Source organism: Dysidea avara, chromosome 3, assembly GCF_963678975.1.
Source record: "Dysidea avara chromosome 3, odDysAvar1.4, whole genome shotgun sequence".
Taxonomy (NCBI): domain Eukaryota; kingdom Metazoa; phylum Porifera; class Demospongiae; order Dictyoceratida; family Dysideidae; genus Dysidea; species Dysidea avara.
Window position 1 is genome coordinate 32,689,331 of NC_089274.1, and position 19,962 is coordinate 32,709,292.

The following is a 19,962-nucleotide window of genomic DNA, read 5'->3' on the forward strand; positions in this document are numbered from 1 at the left end:
ATGATTACTCGGCAATCTGTGCACGTATCGACACAATTCACAATGCTCACCATCTGGCTACGTCACAAAGTTTATTGCAAGCTTCTACGTGCATTACTTTGTCTGCTACACACATTGAAGGCCATGATGTAGAGAAAACTTCAGCTGCATTCCATTGCTAACCACACGATAAACAGCTCAGCTGGTAAAGCACCTCCCTGAAGTTGTTGTGGTTACTGCTGTGTAGTGTGTGGGTTCACAACTTGCTTTATAAATACTGTTGACCACGTTATTGCAGTGCCTGCATGTTAGGATAGCACCACATAATTCTGCTGTTTAGTTAACTCCATGTTCACATCACTTTAATTATTAGGCTTGCATGGTGGTGAAATAAGGTTCATGATATCACCGTGCATGCTACTCAGTTTAGGACATGATCTTTAATGCTTCATTCCTAAAGCACTGATTCATGTTATTGCAGTTAACGTGAAAATGTGAAATGGTCCTGCACGTAGGGCAAGTACCATGAATATAGGTATACGTATTGGTTTGTCTGTGTGTTTGTCCCATGCACAGTAAGTGTCTTCTCTTTGTAACTCCAATTCTCTGTGATGTCAATTCCTAAATTATAGCCTGGAAGTGTGTACCTGTGCATTAAGTTAAGTTTGTTCAAACCTTTGCTTGCAGTATAGCTACGACCACATTATTACAGTGCCTGCATGATAAGGACAGCACCACATAATTTGCATATGTCTTGATAATTATTGGTTTAGCAATTCTGCTGTTTAGTTAACCCCATGTTCACAAGTGCTTGCATGATGGTCGAATAAGGTTTATACAAGAAATCACCATGCATGCATGCTACTTTAGGTCATGATCTTTAATGTTTCATTCCCAATGCAGTGGTTCATGCTATTGTGGTTAATGTGGAATGTGAAATGGTCCTGCACGTAGGGCAGGTACCAATGCTAGTACTATATATTTGCAAGTTCATATAAAATCTAAATAGTCTACAGCAGAAATTTCTGCAATTGCAAACTTTAGTCTACAAAACACAAGCAGGTGTCTTCACTATATATGACGATTCAATAAAAGTAGAATCCAGAAAGCTTAGTTGAAATGTGTGAATTTATACAAAAACATGCTGCTAAAATTTTGTGGATCAAGAATTTGCAAAATTTACACAAATTGTACCTCATACATAAACCTGCCATTCAGAATAATGACCTGCATGGGCGTAACCCATGGCAGTCAATTGATCTATCCCTAAGTGTCATGCCTATTTAACATGTCAAATTGTTATATAGAATAAGTACACTTTATGTAACAACTTTAAACAGGGTGTAGGACCAGGTGTCCTACAGACCTTCAGCACTTGTGCTGTAAAGCCTTACTAATGTCCATTTGGTTCCACCTGGGGTACTTTGAGATAATAAGTCACTCTCTAGAGTTCCTATGGATACATATACATGAAATTGAACATCCTGGCTGCCTGGCAGACTCCTGTAAGTGTTTGAGCATTAATCAGATGGCTGCAGGTTTGAGGCTGCCTAGGTCATCCCAGTCATGGATTTTTTCTCCTTTCTCCACCTTTTCAAACACAACAAATTTCAACAGGCTGTAGGGCCGGGTGTCCTACAGACCTTCAGCACTTGTGCTATAAAGCCTTAATAAAAAAATAAAAAGGATTGAAAAAGTAAACCTTCTTTCTGCACATATTTCAAAATTGTGCATGGGTGGGAGACAATAGTGGCATATTTTACCACAAAAATCATTGTAACTTTATAACAGAATAAGCTATAGACTTTCTGTAAAAACCAACTTATTCTTTAGGGAAAATGTTTCAATTTGACACCAAGTTTGTGAATTTTGGATCATACAAACATGAAATAGAGACAAAACCGACAGTTTTTGAACATTAAATTGCCTGTAAAGGTCACCAAAGGTCAAATCTGAGGTGGCTCCCTATCAAAAAATAATCTTTGTCATACACACAAACTTTTTGCCAAGTTTCATGCTTTTATCCAAGAGTGCACAAAAAGGCCTTTTTTGGCTTACAACCCTGACTACTTCTGCCATGCTAAATTTGCTTCTTTCCGCTTTACAACACAGTGAATCTTCACAAACTATATACCATCGTGATGCTAACAACCTGAAGATTACAATTTCGTTCTCATAATAAGAATAAAAGGTACAGTTTAGGTTCCCGTGAAGATTTCTTACCTCACTCACATAGGCTTCAATACATTTTAAAGGATACCAGATGTTGTGCAATCACAATTATTAACCACCACATTCCTTAGCCCTTGTGTGAAATGGGCTATTCTCTGCTATACCTCTAGGATTTGTCAATCAGACTTGGGGTCAAATACATGAGTATTTGTATTAAATTTATTTTATCATACAGTACGATAGTACTATATAGTAGGGACCATAAAGGAGTAGGCATGGCCCACAAAATAATATCACCCAAAAAACAGCCGACAACAATGAGGCAGTATTGGTTAAGTAAAACTAAGCCCAAACAAGCTTTCAGATCAACCCAAAACTATTTCAACAAGTTGCTACGGAATTTTAAAAATAATCTATTTAACGGAATTTTCTACTGACTGCCTGACTGACTGACTGATGCCTTCAGACAAGCGTAACTCGATAACGGCTAAGGCTTCACTGTTCAACGTTGCTTCGGCCCAACAGGTGCCTTTTGGCATACCGCAGTACATACAATGCATTCGTCATGGACTTACCAGTGTCCTCCTTTGTGTCCCATTCATCTTTGCTGACAGCGAAAAGTGTCAATTTGGCGGTAGCATGTGATGGCTTCCCTTCGTAACGGAAATACACTATCATCCACATTTGTCATAGTAGCTATTTTGATAACAGATGTTCTTTTCAAACAGTTCTTGATTTGTACTGCTGTGTAATGGGTCGAACATAGCCGACAACGAAGTGTAATGGATATTTCATTTTCAGACGATAATTAATATAACTGGGGCGCTCGGAATCATTTCTTTCTTTTGGTATGCGTGGATTGCAGAGGTGCTTTTCAAACAGTTCTTGATTTGAAATGCTGCGTAATGGGTTGAACTTAGCTGACAATGAAGCGTAATAGATACTTCACTTTTCAGACATTTCAGATGCAGTATGCGTGGGTTCACCAGTCATAATAATTATTTATAAAAAAAGTTAACAAACAAGTGCACAGAAAAATTAGAATTTTCAACTAGAATAGGGGCCATAACACATCGATAAAAGTACTGAAACAAGCTGGAGTAGTGCACAATATTAAATCACAGTAAAACCATATGAAGTGTTATATCCCTACTGCGCTCAAGATGCCATATTGGAAATGCACAGTAGGGATATAACACTTCTTATCAGGGGCGGATCCAGACTTTTAAAAAGGGGGGTTCCACTTTGGAATTGCAACTTCAGCCTAGCTGTAGGTTGAAGACCAAAAAAAAAAAGGTCATCACCTACTGACAATAGCTGCCCCTCACCATAAATGCCCTCACCAACTATACCTCCTTATTTATAACTAGATACATAGCTTGCTACACTGCTCTTCAAAAGACTACTGTGACTGCTCTATTAGAGTATCTCGATTTGACTGCTCTATTAGAGTATCTCAAGTAAGACAGGCTCTCTCAAAAGGGGGGTTCCATGGAACCCTTTGAACTCCCCCTGGATCCGCCCCTGGATCCGCCCCTGCTTATATTGTTTTACTGTGATTTAATATCGTGCACTACTCCAGCTTGTTTCAGGATGTGTTATGGTCCCTACTGTAATTGAAAATTTATTTCTGTGTACTTGTTTTATTTTATTTATTAAGGCTTTACAGCACAAGTGCTGAAGGTCTGTAGGACACCCAGTCCTACAGCCTGTTTAAAGTTGTTGCATAAAGTGTGTTTGAAAAGGTGGAGAAAGGAGAATTGCAATTAAATACAAATTATGAGTAATTGTATTTGTAATTGTATTTGTAGTTTAGAAACTGGATGTATTTGTATTTGTAATTAAATACTTTTCTAATGTATTTAAATACTTACAATTACTTCAAATGCTTTTACCAGAATAAGATCGTAAAATTAACTGAATCTTTGATCATAAGTGATGTCATTTGAATATCAGGAGTCAGAGCCTCCAACCAAGAAAATGACATTTTCAATGATTTGATAGATGAGACAATATCTATCTTCTAATACTATCATTGCTACCAATAACATCACTTCAATGGTTGAAGAATATTTACTTACCACAGGATCCACTAAAGTTTTAAATGTTCCCTGTTGGCTAAACTAGCAACCCAGTTTTTGTGTGTGCCGGCTTTGTATGCACCAACTTTTCAGTATGGCACCGAAAATATTTTAATCCGAGAGATGCAGGCTAACGGATAAAAGATTAATGTATTAGATGCAATCAATAGGGTACAATACACATACACCCCCTGTACATACATAGAGCTAACATGTTTCCTTAAAATTTGTGACCAGATCTGTGAAAAAAGAACATAATCGCACAAGCCTAAATTTACAGTATAAAGCACTGAATATATTGGGTGAAATACTTGCGTATCATTGAAAAAATTCCGTTAATTTTTTAAACCCTCTTTCTTAGTGAAGGAAAGAACTAACAAGAAAAACCTGGATATTATCTTATTCGCCTGCTCAAGGGGAGTTGTAAAATCTTTGTTTTGTTGCAGTAGACCAAAGGATACGTAAGTTACGAGGATTTGTTTACGTCATGTCGAAGCGACAGTAAGCGATCGATTTTTCTTCACGAATTTCGTCTTTGTATGCAGTGAAGAAGAGGACTAAAGGAACAACTTACCCAGTAATTGATTCCCTATTCATGGCAAATATGATGGTGAAAAGTTTAGCTCTGAACCTCAATCCGTTGGTAAGTTAGAATGGTTTTAGTAAGTGCTTGTAATTTATTTTCCCTATACTTGCTGTACAAATCAACTTTTCTGTTGTTGCTACTTTGTAGGGCTGTAACTCCCAAAGTTATTGGCAAACAAAGCTGCAACTTTGCCAGTGGGTACACTTGGCTAAGTGGATTATAAATATTTAATAAACAGGAATTCAGGAAAAATGCGATTATGTCCTGTTTTTGCAGATCCAGTCACATTTAATAACAGTGGTTATAGTAACAACAAAAAGAATGATATTAGGTGTAGAGATTAGAAGATAACATGTGTACAGTGTAGATAGACAATTAAGTGGTTGAGTCACTAAGTATTTGAAATTGTATTTAAATACTTTAGAAAGTATTTGTATTTGTATTTAAATACTGTCCTGACAAAAGTATTTGCAATTGTATTTGTATTTGGAAAAATTCTAGTATTTTTAAATACTATACACTGACTGTATTTGACCCCAAGTCTGTGTCCATTCATAATTATGTAACGTAGCCAGAACATACAAGCTGCTAACCCATAATTAAATTTTTCAGATATGTATATATCCAGTGATTGCACTCATATTGGCTTGGGTGATGGATCACTCAGTGCAGGCTATTAGCCTGCTACAAATCGAAAGTGTTACATATAAGCTGTAACATGGGGCATTTGGGCTTTTGCCTGATATGTATGCCCTCAACCCATGGGCCTGGGCTATCAGACGTACATATCAGACAAAGCCCTCATTCCCATGGACTATTGCTTGTATTGCATGTTTTATTTGGTAATATTGTTGTAATACTCTGATAAAGAATTTGTATAGATAATCACACACAATTGAGTGCAATTAGGGAATAATTGTACAAGTAACAGTCAAAATTGCACGAGGCAAAGCCGAGTACAATTTTGGCTGTTACGAGTACAATTATTCCATAATTACACGAAAATGTGTGTGATTGCCTACTAATGTATGGCAAATTAAATCATTATGTGATTACTAATGAAATTATAAACTTTACTTTTAAGGGTAGAATTGTATAATTTTCATTTATAAAGTAGAAATTAAGTGAGGTGAACTACTGTGATAGCAGTGGCTCAATGGTTAATGATTTGGGTGTTTGGTATAGAGATTGAACTCTGGTAAATTTTTTGACATTTCATGCTCTGTTTTAACCTGCAGTGACTGTTCTATTAGAGTATATCAACCCAGCGATTTACAGTTGTTTTCTTTTTGATTTGTAACTCTGTAGCTGTTAATCTTTTGTTTTTCAAACCATTAAAAAGCACTGTTATGATGGCCAGCCTATGTACACCCTAAATTTCAAGTTATTTCCATAAGTGGTCTACCCTGTAGCTGTGACAAAAACTTGATCCTGGTTTGCAAGAATAAATGTTTGTAACACTGTGGATATCTATCAGATTTATTAGAAACTTAGTATGTGAATTAACATTTATATATTTTTCTTTATCTGTGCCAAATTTCAAGGCAATTGGATATTAAATTTTAGTTTATAGCCATTTTGTAAAGTGTGCAAAAAATTATATAGGCCTTTTAAGAAGAAAAAAAAATCGAAACTTGGCTGCCCATACCTCACAAATGGCTGGAGTGAATTTAATCAAATTTGCTGTGTGTGCTACCCTTCCTGGCAGACAGCTATGATGCATAAATGGTGTGCTACCATCAGGCATGAAACATTTTCCTGTCAATATACAATGGTGTGACACACCAGCTTTCCACATTATAATAATAACCAAAAAATAATCAACAAGAGTTGTGCTGGTAACAAAGTTATGTAGTTATTTACATAATTATCTTTATCATAGCCAGTACTCTCATTTCAACAAATACTCACACCAATCAAAATTTCACTCATAAAAAGCAGTAATAAGAGTTTTCATTCCTGAAGAACCTCCCTACTAGTTTCACCTCATCACATATAGCATATGCCCAAATTTAACTATGTAAGTCACTGAAATAAAGAAAACGAAATGAAAACATGATCATGTCCTTTAATCATGTTTAATCTTTTGCATATAAAATGCTTCTCTGAAACCTTTTATAGAATGTATGATACAAACATGCATATTGGTAGTGACATAACCCTGCACATAGTTGTATGATGCAAAACCATTTAAGCAGGCAAGCATGTACCCACAGTTGTTGGGAACTTGCCCGCGTGCTGGTATAATAACTTGTCGAATAATTTACATATTGCACCCATGCTGATTATAAATAGTTAAGTGTAGTGTGAAATCATGTACATATATAAATGAATGACTGTATTGTTTATATATCTTTGCTTCAGGTTCTTAATGAAAAAACAGGTATGAGTTTTGAGTGAAGTTAGTTACTGTTTTTGTTCACTACTTGCTCAGATGCCTTAATGACTATCCATGAACTGTAACTAACTTTAAGTATGTGTGTTTAGTCATTTGTATACATTGTTTATGCCATAAAAAATAGTTTATTTGACTTTCGATTACAGACAAGAGCCTGCATTACTATTCTTTGAGTAAACATTTCCTACAGACATCTACAATTACATACAACCACCTGTATCAATAACAAACTATGTACATACCAATTTACTGGGCTGAGTATATGAAATCATATGTTTAAAATAAGCCATGATCATGAGTAGTTAAAGGTCTACTATGGATTTGAATATCAAGCAAACATTCACTATAATTATTCCATTCTATGCATAGACAAAACACTACTGGACAGTAATCTATGCTATTACCATGAAATTCCCATTATCCTGTGAAATACCCATGAAAGTTTCAGTTGATAAGTTTTTCATGGGCATTGAAATACCCATGAAATGCTGGGGTAAAATATTGTACCCATGAATGACCCATGAACGAGTGAGTTTTCATGGGTTTGTATGTATGTACAACCCATGAAAAACCTGTGAAATCACACCAATGAAAATCCTGTGGAAAACCTATGAATGTATTTCATAGGCTTTCCACACATTTTTCATTGGTGTGCTTTCACAGGATTTTCATGGGTTGTACATACATACAAACCCATGAAAACTCACTCATTCATGGGTTTTTCATTGATACATTATTTTGCTCCATGTATTTCATGGGTATTTCATTACCCATGAAAAATATCAACTGTAACTTTCTTGGGTATTTCATAAAGATCATGGGAATTCCATGGTAATAGCATGGATATATTGTCCAGTAGTGAAAGTGGTGTTTTATGTCTATAATATGTATGTGTACTGTGTACCATTGGTAAGAGTGTCCTAATTTATAATACTGTATTCATAAACCTATGTGCACTTGTATGTAAATATGTGTGTTAATTTTAATACAGTACATGTAGATTGCCCTTATGAAGGACAGATTAGTAGAGAGTGTGCTCCACACCCTAGTTGTTTGTCAACATGTGATATTTTAAATGGGGTTGCTCCTGCTCATCCATGCCCTGAAATATGTGCTGTTGATGGATGTTTTTGTCCCAATGGAACAGTTTTCAATGAAGTAAAGAAGAAATATGTGGCACCAAGTGAATGTGACGGTATGTAGAACATACATTGTATAGACTTTAATGCATGCAATGAACATAATTGTATGGAGGTGTTTGCGTATTCCTAAATATTGCTTACCAAAAGATTTCTCCCTAATGCAAGTCACAAGGATGTTTAGTGACTGACATCATAATGAACTTATAAGATTTCTGTATGTATAAGTTTATCAACATATACAACATTATGTATGTATTACTGTATTAGGGTAACTGCTAACCAGGGGGTGTGTCACTATTTCATATTTTCACTGCTAGCATTATAAATATGGCTAGACCAATAATAAGGGATATGGTCATCATGATCTTAAGAGGAGTATGCTAGATCATTGTTAATCCATTAATGGGCGTGGCCTCACTGACCAGACAACTCGACCAGTAAGACTAGAATCGCTGGATTCAATTTATAGACATACTTGAATATTTTGATGTTTGTTGCTTGTAGTTAGCAGCAGTGAAGTGGAGAGAGCTTGTTTTTCTCCTTTAGTTTTTGCAGCCACTGGAGGCATGGGACCTACTGCAACAGCTGTCTTTTGGAAGGACCTACTGCAACAACTGTCTTTCGGAAATTTGCCTCTATGTTGGCTGAGAAGTGGAATGTGAATTACAGTCGTTGTTTATTCTGGGTTTGATGTCAGTTGTGTTTTTCTTTGTTAAGGTCTGCTGTAATGTGGTTACGGGGCCATCAGTCTTCGACTAGTCATCCGTCATCGACTAGTCATCCGATACCATCTATGGCTTATTCCGAGGATCATCTTGAGTCTGGCACCCTCAAGTGAATTGTTTCAGTAGCTGGCACCCTCCAGCTGTCCAGCACTTGACAGCCAGTGCTGGGGGTGGTAGGCAAGGGCAGTTCATCTAGCCCAGGAAAAAAAAGCAGTGAACATTCTTACTACATTTTGTTCACATATATAAATGGACGAGTCCTAGGGATATCATGGAGATATGTTTACTAAGTAACACAATTAAAAACTTTTTAGCTGTTAGGAAGATGGACTAGACTCATCCAAGTCCAGAACAAGATTATTGTAATGCAGGTGTAGTTAAGACTACTCCATGGGTTTCTAATTGCTTCATGTATTTTGTGAATACTTCAAGTTGATGGTTCTTTATAACAGTTAAAGGTTCGTGCTATACATCAAATATAGCACTGAAAGAGTGGTCTTGAGACAAAATATAGTGCTTGGTTTTACCTCATGCTATATTTGTCTTTTGCCTACTCTCTTTAACCAGGTGCATGCCCTGCATACCCCACAGTTGGCTGTAGGCTGGCTGCGGGGTGTGCTCCTAATTGTTTTGGGAAAAACTCTGTGTGCGTGCGTGCGTGCGTGCGTGCGTGCGTGCGTGCGTGCGTGCGTGCGTGCGTGCGTGCGTGCGTGCGTGCGTGCGTGCGTGCGTGCGTGTGTGGGAGAGAGAGAGAGAGGCTGTCATGTCACCCACATGGGCAAACATTTTTGTGTCAAAAGCAGCCTGCCTAATATTATGTGAAATGAAGGCTTTATAAACATTATATTACACTTTCAAGAAGCTAAGCTTTATGCTGAGGCTGCTATTTCAAAATTCAAGTTTAACAGGTTAAAGAACATGTTGTGAACAACTTTCCTAATAGGCTATATGGTTGTAAGGCAACCGAGAAACAACGTAATAGGCTTTGTTGGATACTAGAAATAATGAATTCCTTTGAATAGAGAAAGGGGACATGTCTTGTACTTACACGAACGAAAATAAAGGGAAGCTTAGAGGTTTTTTCTAAACAATTTGCATGAAGAAACAAGATAGACACACTATAAAACAGTTGAGAAGGTACTTTTATGCGTAATTTGCAGTTTAAAGTGGCCTGTTAGAGGTAAATTACGTTTTCTTTAGACTATAGTACAGCTCATTTAGAGATATACTAAATCACTTAGTTACCTGACATGTTCACTTAGTCACCTACACATGTTTACTTAGTCACCTTGTGCCCTCAAGAAATTTTGTACATGATAAATTATAACACAAAAGACACACTGCAGTACTTGGTGTACGTGTCTTTCTATATCTTACTCCACCATTATGTGCATCACTGGGTGTTGAACAACTCGGTCTTTAATTTAGCAGAGCCGGTCAAGAAGCTGACTATCATTCGCTGTCATGAATTATCAAGTAGTGATTCCTTATTCTTGGGAGCAGAATTAAATTTCTATTTTCATTTTTAATGCTTATTGCTAATACTGTAGTAGTCTTCTTCTCTGTGTTCGACAAATAATTTTGAACAAATTGTAGACTAAGCGCATCTGGCTGTAGCTGTTACCATATAGCCTAAATATTTTGAGGGGGAAAATTTTTGCTGATTTTGTGGTTTTGGGGGTTATCAGCGAAAATTTTAGCCTTGAAATATTTAGACCTCCATATAGTCTAATACATTTTGGGAGTGTTTACAAATCCGCGAAAATTTTATTTTTAGCAACATTGCTCAAGCTCAAAATATTTGCCCCTCGAAATATTTAGGCTATACGGTACTCTGGTTACAGGTACCCACCCCTCGAACAATTATTTTTGTGGGCACCATAGGAACTTCAGGAGGAGTGTTCAGCTGTTTTTAATTGCTTTTTCACCCCATACTCATGTCTTGGCTATAAAGGTACATACATTAATCCATTGCAATGTATAGTATAAATAAGTTAGACACCGCAACCTACAGGAACTAAGCAATTTAATAACCCCTCAGGCCCTTAGTAGCATGTACAGCCTCATGCCTTCAGGGTTAGTAAATTGCTTAGTTCCCTTGGTCTTGGTGTCTAACTATTATTTAGTACATAGCAACGTAATTAGTGAATTACAAAATATGTTAAATTACAGTATTTACAAATCTAGCTGAATTAATAATAGCAATAGCATGAATATAAACTAAATTATATACGAAATACCGATTTAGAATGGGGTAGTATTAACTGCATGGGCACCTGGATTTTAGAAGTAGCATATATAACATCAACTTGTTCGTGTTATATTTGATGTATAGCACTGGCGGCAGTGCTTTAACTCTTACATATATATGTTAGCTTAATATGCTAGCCACAGATTTATTCTACTGGACTGTTTTCACCTGTTTGCATGTGCTGCCAGCCTTTTATATCAGTTGTTCTAGTGCAAGCCTATACATAATTGAAGGAGGTGTACAGAAACACCAGGAAATGTCTCTATTTAAAAACAACTTCCTTTCTGAGTTGAAGGATGTGTGAATCCCTATATTGGAGCAATAACAGTGCAATAAATTTCTATAGTAGAGTAGTTGATTACTAACTGGTTTGTATAATCAGACTAATACAAGCCTAATTAGTTACAAATTTTATAGCTTCTCATAACTCTTCCTTACTATATCATGAACAAGCATTCAATTGGCACTTTTAACAGTTGATATATGTTTATTTTCACAGCATGTCCTGTCAAAGGACAGATAAGAAAAGACATTGTTCGAGATCCACATTGTTCTTCAACATGTGAATCGGTAGATGGACTTATGCAAGGACCATGTTATGAGCAAGATGTTCGTTATGGATGCGAATGTCCTGATTGAGAAGTGATAAATAAAGATAAAAATGAGTGTATCTCTCCAAAAGAATGTGGTATGCACATACCCACCTGTACATACTGTATATAGAGTGTGCAAGCAGCTATTGCTATATCAATACAGTCGTTGCAAAATTTTATGCTTAAGGGCCTTAATTTGGTAAAATCTTAGTATTATACATACATATTGTATGGGTGGATCGCAATAAAGCATATAACGATACTTTATAGCCCTGTAAATAATACAGTGTGTAGAATTGCTTAACGTAAAGCAAGATCAAGTTAACCAAACACTTGATATTTGTGCCTTTTTCATTGTTTTTAGCTTGCCGAATCAAAGGACAGATTAGAGAAGATTGTGCCCCAGATCCTAGTTGCTTTCAAACATGTGATATCAAAAATGGAATTACTTCTGGACAGCTATGTTTGGAACGGTGTGTTATTAATGGATGTGTTTGTCCTAATGGAACAGTGCTCAATGAAGAAAGAACTGAGTGTGTGACTCCAGATCAATGCAAAGGTATTCATATACCATTATAGTTTGTGCTGGTGTTAATAATTAAAAGCCCTATCTCTTGCATATACATGATGTTGTTCATCTACAAGTAGAAGATAAAATTAGGAATTTTAAGTTCATAAAGGAAATAAAAAGTGGTCTCCTACACTTGAAGATATACTAGTGGACTTTTAATCCCTAATTCAGTCTATACCCATGACTGAATTATATTAATATTAAATGTCCACTAGTATATCTTCCAGTATAGGCAGCCTCCCTTGTTTTTATTTCCTTGATACTAATTTTTCCTTCTACTTGTTTGTTTAATTTTTGTAACATTGTTATACTGTAGCTGATGAACCCGTGCATACTGAATTAGAAGAAAGAATGGCACCACTTTATTGTTTTCATTTGGATGCACGCCCCAAATATCAATTTCTGAAATAGCAAAGCAGCCATTACACTTTGTTTTCAGCTATGTTCTGTTACACAACATTACAAACTACAAAAAGGACCTCATATAATCAATCCAGTCACAATGTAAAATTTGGACTATTCCTGTTACAAACGTAGGGAAGCCATCACGTAGTGCTATTGTGAATTGACACTTTGCGCTGTCAGCAAAGATGAATGGAACACAAAGGAGGGTGCAGGTAAGTCCATGAAGCATGCATTGTCCATACTGTGTTATGCTAAAAGGCACCTGCTGGGCTGAAGTGATGTCGAACAGTTAAAAAATTTAACCTGTAACCTTAGCCTTTATCAAGTTACACTTGTCAGAAGGCATTAGTTAGGCAGGCAGTCAGTCAGACAATTAGTCAGTCAGTCAGTCAGTCAGTCAGTCAGTCAGTCAGTCAGTAGAAAATTCCATGAAGGCATTGTGAGGCTGGTTTCTGGTCAATGTTTATTTTGTGAGAAGGTGCGAACTTCTGTGATCCCTAATATAGAGTACTATCTCGTAATGTATAATACTGTGGCTACTTATTCCTATGTCCGTAGGAACATGCATGTGCATTTTGATTTTATTGCATTCCCCAAAGTTTGATATTCCTCTCACACAGTGGAGACATCCATATGGGACACACTGCTCACAACATATCCAAATTCATGGCTCTTAAAAGTAAAACATTTTTATGTTCGTAATCCACAATTTACCATCTTGAATAGCTAGAATAAATTCATACAGTACAATAGTACTGTATAGTAGGGACCACAAAGGTGTGGGCATGGCCCATGAAAAAATATCACCCAAAACCAATCTCACTTTTCCCTGACGATGATGAGGCTACGTAAAACTAAGCCCAAACAGCCCTTCAAATTGACCCGGAAACATTTTCAAAAAGTTGCTACATATTTTTTTTTAATTATTAAACAGAGGTTTCTATTGATTGACTGCCTGACTGACTGCCTGATGCCTTCAGACAAGTGTAACTTGATAACGGCTAAGGCTACGGGCTTGATTTTTTCACTGTTCGACATCGCTTCAGCCAGACACATGCTTTTTGGCATACCGCAGTACATACAGTGCATTCTTCATGGACTTACCAGTGTCCTCCTCTGTGTCCCATTCATCTTTGCTGACAGCGAAAGATGTTGATTTGGTGGTAGTACGTGATGGCTTCCCTTAATTCGTAATGGAATTTGTCAGTATTTTTCATAGTGGCTACTTTGATTGCAGAGGTGCTTTTCGAACAGTGATTTGGTGGTAGTACGTGATGGCTTCCCTTAATCCGTAATGGAATTTGTCAGTATTTTTCATAGTGGCTACTTTGATTGCAGAGGTGCTTTTCGAACAGTTCTTGATTTGTAACACTGTGTAACAGGTGAACATAGCTGACAATGAAGCGTAATGGACACTTCACTTTTCAGATGATAATTGGTAGCTGGGGCATGCGGCGCCATTTCTTTCATTTGATGCCGTATGCATGGGTTCACCAGTCATAATAATTTTATTTTACAGAAAAAGTTAACAAATAAACACACAAAAAGATTTGGAATTTTCAACTAGAGTAGGGACCAAAGTACATCGATAAAAAAGTACTGAAGCAAGCTGGAGTAGTGCACGATATTAAATCACAGTAAAACAATAAGAAGTGTTATATCCCAACTGTGCTCAATATACCACAAGGAAGAGCACAGTAGGGATATAGCACTTCTTATTGTTTTATTGTGATTTAATTCTAGTTGAAAATTCCAATTTTTTTTGTGTACTTGTAAAACGGAGTTTCCTACTGACTGACTGAGTAACTGACTGATTGATGCCTTCAGTCAAGCATAACACGATAATGGCTAAGGCTACGGGCTTGATTTTTTCACTGTTCGACGTCACTTCAGCTGGACACGTGCCTTTTGGCATACCACAGTACATACGAAACATTATTCATGGACTTACCAGAGTCCTCCTTTGTGTCCTATTCATCTTTGCTGATAGCGAACGGTGTTGATTTGGCGGTAGCGCATGGTGGTTTCCCTTCATAAGGAAATTGTCTGTATATTTCATAGTGGCTACTTTGATTGCAGAGGTGCTTTTCGAATAGTTCTTGATCCATAATGCTGTGTAACAGTTGAACATAGCTGACAACGAAGCATAATGGATATCTCACTTTTCAAACTATAATTGACAGCTGGGGCGCGCTGCACCAATTCTTTCTTTTGGTGCAGTATGCATGGCATGGGTTCACCAGTCACAATAATTTTATTTTACAAAAAAAAATTAACAAAAAACTGAAACAGTGCACGATGTTAAATCACAGTAAAGCAATAAGAAGTGTTATACCCCTACCGTGCTCAAGATATCATAATGGAAATGCACAGTAAGGATATGACACTTCTTATTGTTTTAATATCATGCTGATTGTGCACTACTCCGGCTTGTTTCAGTGCTTTTTGTTGATTTACTATGGTCCCTACTCTAATTAAAAATTCCAAATCTTTTGTGTACTTGTTATAATTGTGCTAACAAATTAAATATAATTGAAGGTTATGTACTGTACAATAGCTGGATAAACTTTTGTTTTGAGGCATACGGTTATATTGATAGGATGTCTACCACTCAAATGTCCTATAACTATTTATGAAATGTGTGGAACTTGTATCCATAACATATCTGTGCATGAGAAACCTGCACTTGTAATGATGAGCTCAATTATCAAGTGGTAATGAGCTATGTACTTAGGCATGTATAACAGTGTTGATGAGATGTGTAATAGTTTGTAGTTATTGTGTTGTATGCTGCCAAAAACTGAGCAAATGAAATTTAAGGCCTGCACAAGCTTTGCGTATGGAGTTCTAAAATGTCAATAATATGGAAAGATCTTACTGCTTTTTTTATTATGGATGAGATCTACTGTTGGATTAGTGATCATAATTTTATGTTATTGCACGCATACAGTAGTGTGTGAAACACAATGAATGTGTAAATGAAATTGGTGTTTTTATTACTTTTAGCACCAAAAAGCTACTTTTTGCATGGTTTGCCTTGTTGAACAACATAAAGACATAAAGTAAACTGATAGCCACTATTGTTGAGAGTAAAGATTTACAATTGCTGAATATGCAACTATAAAATCTACATGCTTCAAAGATGTATACACATAATATACTGTGTTGGATTGTCACCATAATCATACATGTAACTGTGTAGTAAACACTGCTTTACTGTACTTATTGAATTAGAATTGTATAATTATATTTATGTTGATGCATGGTTATATGTATACTTTGTACATAACTATATCTACAGTGCTCTTGTCTATGTGTACAGGTAACTCTTGCAAGATTACACAGATAAATGCAGCTTTCTCTCAAAGAAGAAGAATGGTCAAGATCACATTCTCAGCTAATGAACCAACTGCAAGGTTTAAATGTAAACTTGACAATGGACCCATAAGGCCTTGTAAGTTAGCATATATAATCAGTTAAACATTTATCATCAATATTATATGTGTTCACCTGGCCTCTTGTTTTCCTTACTACAAGAACCAGCTGCCAAAACTTTTAGCAGTGCTAAAAAACTCTTTAAACACTGTAACTGTTTATCAATTTACTGTGAGCAAGAACCAGTGATTAAGAATAGCTGATACATTTATAATATAGACAAATCCAAGCACATAAATATGTAAAAAACCATTAGTAGGTAACACATGTTCACCTCTTTGATATATATTTTTTGAAAGTGCCACATGAATGCAAACCAATTATAGCCGGTGTATGCATTCTGTAACAGATGTACGTAGTGAAACATAATATTTGTTTAGCAAAGAACCAGTCTGACTGGTTGATCATGTTTTGACCAGACCACCTTTTGACTACTTGACTTTTCGCATCTAACAAAGTAGTTGTGTGAAGATACTTTAATAGAGCAGTCGTCTGTTCTATTCAGTAGTAACTGTGCTATATTATAATGTTTTGATGAATATAACCTGCAAGTAACTTTATTCTTAACATGACAAAGGTTCTTTAATAAATTTTAAGGCAATGACTATTCTTGAGCCACTAGCTATATTGGCTTTAGCCATGCATGGCTTTTACAACTTGTAGCTATTGGAAATTTGAAATTGCTTCCAGATTTAATCTAAAGGCCAAATTTTCAGAATTTTCCTGTGGGAGACTTGAGCATTGGAAACTTGATTTTGTTTAATCAAACTACTAGCCATTGCACCATGCAAAGTTATCAGAATTGACTGAAATGCATTTTAATGTTAAAAATGCCAACATCTGTTTATCTGGGGGAAGTGCATATAGACCTCTGACACATGCTTTGCATTTCTGAGTGTGCTGAAGTATATAATTGTGTTGCACACTCTGAACTAACAACTCAATGGAAAATGTTTAGGTTAGCAAACCAATTCAATTAGAGTACACACCTCTGCGTTACAGTGTATAAGATCATGGGTGGTGCAAGTTTTGGAAAATCAAAATGTTTAATATCGGTGTTCAACGATATGAAAAAGGGCTGTAATTGGTTACAAAATTTCAGTTCACTATTCTACCAGCTATTCTTCCATGATGGGAATCTGAATGAAGCAGCCTTCTTTCTCAGTTTGCCTTTCCTCATTCTGTTGGAAGTATTAGAAAATCAAACTGTTTAATATCAGTGTTCAACAATATGAAAAAGGACTGTAATTGGTTACAAAATTTTCAGTTCACTATTCTACCAACTATTCTTCCATGATGAATGAAGCAGCCTTCTTTCTCAGTTCGCCTTTCCTCATTCTGTTGGGAACAGATGCATAACCCAGAGGCTTTTATCTATACCATTTCTCATAGGGAGTTGATTTCTTCTTCAAGGACCTAGTAGCTGTCCTGTTTCTCAGATAAGCAGCAGTAGCCAATGCTCCTGCCATATTGCTCAGGAGTCATAGCTACTTAAGCTATCATAGCACATGCAGACTCTAACAAGGTTCCATTAAACCTCTCAGCAACTCAATTTTGTACAGGAGGTGAGTACAATGGGGTCGTAAGCTCATGGCCAGTTTGCAGGTAAGTTTCAAACTCCTTTGAGAGGTACTTTCCACTATTATCTGTGCAGAGTTGAATTACTACACTCATTAGTCAAACACAGCTCAAATCTCCTTAAATTTGTCAAATGCTTCTTAATGAAGTACACCCTACAGCATCTTGTGTAATCACCTTAGTAGACAAAGGTCTACATACATTACTATGCACACACTGCAACTCTTTTACCCAATGAATATTTTCCCACTGAATCGTGAGGTCTTTGGACATCTATTACTCATCACAAGAAGACAGCTCAATAGATTTGGGTGCCATCACTCCTTTCACCATTCCATAACTAGACATTACTATTAGCCGACCTCTATTTAAGTGACCCAAATACTAATGCCAAAGCCAAAGGTCACCAGTATTCCCAATATGTGTGTCCCTGATACTGTGGTAGCTGTATGCTCTCAAGCCACTATGTGAATATACAACTCATTGATCAATTCTTAATAGATTTCCACTTTTCCATTAATCCAACATTAATTTGGTTTAACAACATTGCTCTTTGTGGTAGCTGCTCTAACTGAAAACAGATTACTCAAGGCTTACTCAAGACCATAGTAAAGATTATCTAAAGGCTTCAACATTTCAGCCATCTCCTAGACAAACCTGTCAAATTCTTGATAATCTATCATATTTTCTCTCATTTATGTCATATGACTTTAGCTCTGGAATCAGCAATCCACTATTAGGAGTCACATGGCTTAGCTGATGCCCAAAATACTCCTTCATCAGGATCACATTTTCTATCAAAGTGAGATGGGCTTAGCTCCATGCTTGGTAGAATTCTGCCAATTGCTTGGATTATCCTTACAAAAGTGACCAGTTTCCCCACAAAAGAAACATACCTTCTTGTATCTCTTCCCTTTGTCAGCCCGCTTCCCTGGGCTACTCCTTCTCCTCCTGTGTCCAAGCTTACATTAGACTCACTTTCACCCTTCATCCTCTGTTCCTCTTGAATCAGAGCTTTCTGAACATAGCTGAATGTGAATGCATCTTGAGCTTCTAGCACAGTTGCTTTCAATACAGTGCAACAATTTGGTCCTCTTCAGCTATTGATGCATTAATAGCTAACCTGTCTGTCAGCTCCATCATTTTCTTGATGTGTGTCTCTATGGAGTTGCCTGTCTTCAGGATTCTCAAAATGATCGTACTGCTGCCCAAGCTTGGTCAGGGTGTTCATAAGAGGTTACCAGGTAGAGTTTCAAAGAACTTATTGCCATTACTATCATGGAGAAAGCCATTTGGGATATATTGCTGAAGTCTGCTTGTTGCTGGGGGTTTGCTTCAGCCTCTAGAACCTCTGTTCCATTAGCTAGCCCCTCACCCTCAGCCCTCTCACCAACAAAAGAAGCTTCATCTGAAAATTTTCAGCTCTATGTACATCTGCAAATCAAAACATACACAGCCATAGTGCAGTGGGTATGGGTGAACTGAGCCCATAACCTGTTGTTTCTTTAGCAAATGATAATTATTATCACAGCTGGAATAAAGCAGACTGACAATTGTACAAAACACACACTATACATAAACATACATAAAACACAATATTTCACGCATGTAAAATTCTATTCACTCTCTGCAGCACTTCAGTTGTAGCATAGCTTATGTTTTGTAGTGCTATGGGTTGTATGTCACTTGCAGTACATCATACAGTACAATAGTACTCTATAGTAGGGACCACAAAGGAGTAGGCGTGGCCCACGAAATTACATTACCAAAAAACCAGTCTCAATTTTTCCCTGACGACAATGCGGCAGTATTGGTTAGGTAAAACTAAGTCCAAACAAGCTTTCAGATTGACCTGAATCACTTTCAACAAGTTGTTACGGAATTTAAACAAAATTTAATGGAATTCAGTTCTACTGACTGACTGACTGATGCCTTCAGACAAGCGTAACTCGATAACCACTAAGGCTACGGGCTTGATTTTTTCGCTGTTCGACATTGCTTCGGCCCGAGAGGTGCCTTTTGGCATACCGCAGCACATACAATGCA

At 36.8% G+C, this 19,962-nt stretch overlaps 1 protein-coding gene across 2 annotated transcripts in view; it reads left to right on the forward strand.

Annotated features, from left to right (window-relative positions):
* LOC136251911 (uncharacterized) overlaps window positions 1-19,962 on the forward strand; it is a 33,846-nt gene that overhangs the window by 12,726 nt on the left and 1,158 nt on the right. The window contains exons 6-10 of one of the 2 annotated variants that reach the window (XM_066044303.1): window positions 7,183-7,201; window positions 8,208-8,411; window positions 11,834-12,022; window positions 12,292-12,486; window positions 16,226-16,357. In XM_066044303.1, the coding sequence (XP_065900375.1) occupies window positions 7,183-7,201; window positions 8,208-8,411; window positions 11,834-11,973 (363 nt within the window). In that variant the 3' untranslated portion in view covers window positions 11,974-12,022; window positions 12,292-12,486; window positions 16,226-16,357. Of the gene's footprint in view, window positions 1-7,182; window positions 7,202-8,207; window positions 8,412-11,833; window positions 12,023-12,291; window positions 12,487-15,909; window positions 15,992-16,225; window positions 16,358-19,962 lie in introns of those variants that run through there. The other variant, XM_066044305.1, reaches the window with a different exon arrangement.